The sequence below is a fragment of the Echinops telfairi genome, unplaced genomic scaffold (genome assembly GCF_000313985.2).
Source record: "Echinops telfairi isolate 266 unplaced genomic scaffold, ASM31398v2 ScPeMD7_18;HRSCAF=68, whole genome shotgun sequence".
Lineage (NCBI taxonomy): Eukaryota > Metazoa > Chordata > Mammalia > Afrosoricida > Tenrecidae > Echinops > Echinops telfairi.
In genome coordinates, this window is record NW_022103915.1 from 86,093,094 (window position 1) to 86,097,648 (window position 4,555).

At 41.4% G+C, this 4,555-nt stretch overlaps 1 protein-coding gene across 1 annotated transcript; it reads left to right on the top strand.

Annotated features, from left to right (window-relative positions):
* Nucleotides 1-3,366: 3,366 nt before the first annotated feature.
* Nucleotides 3,367-4,320, top strand: LOC101658940 (olfactory receptor 4E1). Its single transcript, XM_004698460.2, has one exon. The coding sequence runs from the start codon at nt 3,373-3,375 to the stop codon at nt 4,318-4,320; it is 948 nt and encodes a 315-aa protein (XP_004698517.1). The 5' UTR covers nt 3,367-3,372.
* Nucleotides 4,321-4,555: the final 235 nt, after the last annotated feature.

The following is a 4,555-nucleotide window of genomic DNA, read 5'->3' on the forward strand; positions in this document are numbered from 1 at the left end:
TCCTTCCTTTCTTGAAAGTACAATCATACAGCTTAAACTAGCAACACCAAACTTGCACCTAGAAAGTGCACTGCAAAGAAAGCAGGATGCTTCTGAAACAGTGGTTTTCTGAATAAGCTTGTGGTCAACGTTTCCAGGTAAGCAGCACACCCTGGAAAAGTGGTCAGTGGAAGATTTTAATACCATCCACTACTCAGTACCGTCTGATCACACTTATACTATATCGTCACTAGATGGGAAGCCACTTACAAAAAAGTCTTACTACGAAGTTTTATGCTTGTACATATGAGAAATATCGCAATAGCGTAGGCATAAAGATGTGATTTGTGCAGAATTCTAAAGTGGTTTCTCTCAACAGGAAAATCACCAAATATATCTACTGTGGATTGTTTGTTAGCAAAGACCGTGGCCAAGACCCAAGGGAATTTGGTGGGCTCTCACCTTCCTTGCAAAAAGTCAAGGTAAATATGACTGATGTGCCCAACTTCAGGTGAATTATGATTTCTGCTGGAATGTAATACTCTTGATATTGAAACTACAAGACTGGCAATTCAGTTGCCTTTGGAGGTACTGAGATAATTTTTAAAAACCCAGGGTGAGTTGTATATACTTTACATTATCTTTCTTTTCTTATTTGTTTTCCGTATGTCTCTGAAATTTGTGCCATAGACACTTCTCGGGTGTCTATCGCATTATATCCTTATATAAAGTAACAGTACATTTCCATTGCAGTTGAACATACCTCTATGTATCCAAATATTTTTGTCACTCCATCAAAATGAAAATAATAATAAGAGAAAATGTTTATTTTTAAATATATATTCCGTGATGAGGGAAAGAAGCCCTGGTGGCACAGTGGTTAGGCACTCAGCCGCTAATCGAATGGTCAAGCCTACCATCCACTCCAGAGAAGAAAGATGCGACATCAACTGCTGTGAAGACTTTCAGCCCTGCAAACCCTGTGACGCGATGCTGCTCTGCCCTGCGGAGTCTCTAGGCAGCAGAATCGACTTGACCACAACGGGCTTGGTTTGGGATTTGGGTATAACAAACAGACATGACTATTTCAGACCTGGTTCTGATCCAGCAAACCCTTTTGCCTGTGGAGGTAAGATGTCCCCTATTGAATTTAAAATGAATGGCCGGCTCCATTCTTGATTAATTCTTCAGCTTTCTGTGTTGCTACCTCCTACCATTCTTTTAGAACTCAGCAAATGACAAAAGAAACATGTAAATTATACTTTGTATATAAGTTGAGCAACATCTTCCAACAAATCTTTTAACAATATTTTCAATAGTAAACGTAATCTCTAAAGAACAAAGATATTGCTCTAAATATTAATCCAGACTCAAATCTCAGTTTGTTTAATTGAAATGTTAACTGAAAATATTGCTCATAAAACTTCACAGCCATATTGTCAGCTATCTGGAAGCTTCAAGAAAAGTTTCTATCTTCTGAAAACTAGGCTATGAAAATTACACTTTCAAGACATCAGGATCTCAAGCTGTTTGAGCTGATACAGACAATAGGACAACTTAAAAGTTGTGTTCAAGGTTCAAATTGTGTGACTTTGAACAAATTATTTATTTGGGGTGAGGAGAGACATCAATTTCTTCACCCATAAATATCTATAACCTACGTCTAAGTACAACTACCTTATTACCTTAAAGAATAAATTGGAATGGCACTTATTTTCTCTCTCCTCCTCCTCCTCTACTTCCTCTTCCTCTTCTTTTCTCTCTCCTCTCTCTCCTTCCCATTCTCTTTCTCTCTACTCTAGCTCTTGCTCTCTCTTTCTCTCCCCCCGCCGCTCTCACTATTCGAGGTTGGTTTATAGCCCTTAGTGAATCAAGATTCTCTATTCTATTATTTCAAAAATGTGTGCTTAATACCTTCTATCTAGCATGACTTAAGATGCTGAATGGAGAATTTTAAAAGAAGCCTGAGGTGTTTGACAATAAATTCTAGATAGAGAAAAAGGTTATAAATATCCAAGAAGTTAAAGTGGCCATAAGATCAGGTTTATGGCTTCTATTGTACTTTAGTTCATGGTATATTGCAAGTGGCCCTCCAAGGTACAAACAGTGATGTCTGTTTACCTGGAACAACACAGAAAGAAGAGTCAGGAACTGAGGACCAAAATGACATGTGTGGCCAATTGCCTCCATAAACCACTGCCTTCTTTGCCAAGTGACTACACGAACTGTGCGGTGATTGCTATCAGTCCTTCACATGAAGATTCTACAGAAGAACTCTGATCAAGGGGTAGAAATGGACAGAATTTCAAATTATCGTGGAATCCAGATTTTCTAGAGCCATGGAGAATGGAACTATTGTTCCAAGATAACCTTTAAACCTTACATCTTAAACCAAAAATAACTTTTCACATCTTAAACGTCTCAAGCAACAAGTTAGCTTAATTAAGAATGTCCGCTGTGAGCATTGTGCTCTTTTAAAAACTACTATATGGAATCAAAAAGAGCCTGGTGTTAAGTGCTGAGATGCACACCAAGAGGTCAATGATTTCAACCCACCAGCTACTCCATAGGAAAAAGATGAACAATCTAGTCCCATAAAGATCACCCATCTCCATCTAGTCTGTCCTCTGATATTAAAAACAAAACAAAACCCAACCTAACCCAATGCCATCAAATCTATTTCAGTTTATAGCAACCCTGTCTATAGTTCACTGCCATCCATTGATTCTGACTCAAGCGACCGTATAGGACAGGATAGACTGCCCCTGTGGGTCTCCGAGACTGTAATTCTTAACAGGCATAGAAGGCCTCATCTAGCCACTACACCTACACTTCCAGGGCTCCTCCTCTCTATGTGGGGTCTAGTAAAGACTGTATATCTTTCCAGGAGCAGCTAACTCATCTTTCTCTTCAGCGTGATTGGTGGCTTTGACCCGCAGCTTCACCCAGCCTTGGGAGCCCTGTGGGATAGTTCTACGCTGTCTGATAAGGTCATTATTCGTTTGAAGATCAACTCGCTGGCCTGAGTTTGGAGAGCATATTTACAACAGCAATAAGATAGGAAACTTGACAACTGTTTCCTAAGATAGGAAACTTGACAATTGTTTCCTAAGATAGGAAACTTAGGAGGCAGTGAGCTTAGATTGATAGAGAGGAACGGTTTCAAAAAGGATGAGAATCGTTCCACAACAGAAGAGTGTAATCAATGTCACTGAATTGCACTTACAGAAATTGTCAAATCCGTATATGTTCTGCTTTGTATATTCTTAACAACAAGAGATAAAAATAAATTTTAAAAGAAATTAAGATATAGATAATTACTGATAGAGATGTGAAGTATCCAGTGTTTTGTCGTTTTCTTGTCATTCTTGACAGGTTAGTCCAACAAAGAAGATGGACGAGGCTCTCCTACTCAATCACACTTCCTCAGTGACGCATTTTCACCTTAGAGGTTTATCTGTGGATCAGAAGGTGCAGGTGTCTGTATTTGCCATATTCCTCCTTTTCTACATCCTGACACTGATTGGGAATATCCTCATTGTCATAACTATCATCTACGACCACCGGCTCCACACCCCCATGTATTTCTTTCTCAGCAACCTCTCCTTGATCGATGTCTGTCATTCCACTGTCACTGTCCCCAAGATGCTGGTGGACACCTGGTCAGAGGAGAAACTCATCTCCTTCGGTGGCTGTGTGACCCAGATGTTCTTCCTGCACCTCTTTGCCTGCACAGAGATCTTTCTTCTCACCGTCATGGCCTATGACCGGTATGTGGCCATTTGCAAACCCCTGCAGTACATGACAGTGATGAACTGGAAGGTATGTGTCCTGTTGGCTGTGGCCCTTTGGTCAGGGGGGACCATCCACTCCATAGCCTTGACTTCCCTCACCATCAAGCTTCCCTACTGTGGTCCCGATGAGATTGACAATTTCTTCTGCGATGTCCCGCAGGTGATCAAATTGGCCTGCACCGATACCCATATCATTGAGATTCTCATCGTCTCCAACAGCGGGCTGATCTCCGTGGTCTGTTTTGTGGTGCTTGTGGTGTCTTATGCCGTCATCCTGGTGAGCCTAAGACAGCAGCTATCCGGGGGCAGGCGGAAGGCCCTCTCCACCTGTGCAGCCCACCTCACAGTCGTCACCTTGTTCCTGGGACATTGCATCTTCATCTATTCCCGCCCCGCCACCAGCCTCCCCGAGGACAAGGTCGTGTCAGTGTTCTTCACGGCGGTCACCCCCCTACTGAACCCCATCATCTACACCCTTCGGAATGAAGACATGAAAAACGCTTTAAACAAACTTATGGGAAAGAAGGAAAAAAAAGAAGAAAAATGAAAATAGTCCAGCGCTCCGGGTGCTGGGTGTTCCAAGTCAAACGTCGGGCACAGACTAAGTTACATCGCGTATTGACCCAACTAAATGGCTCAGAAATTATTTTGAGGCCCAATATCTAAGAATCCTAACAAGCGCTAAGATTTTTTTTTTAATTGGGGGCTCATACAACTCATCACAATCCATACATACATCAATTGTATAAAGCACACCTGTACATTTGTTACCCTCATTATTC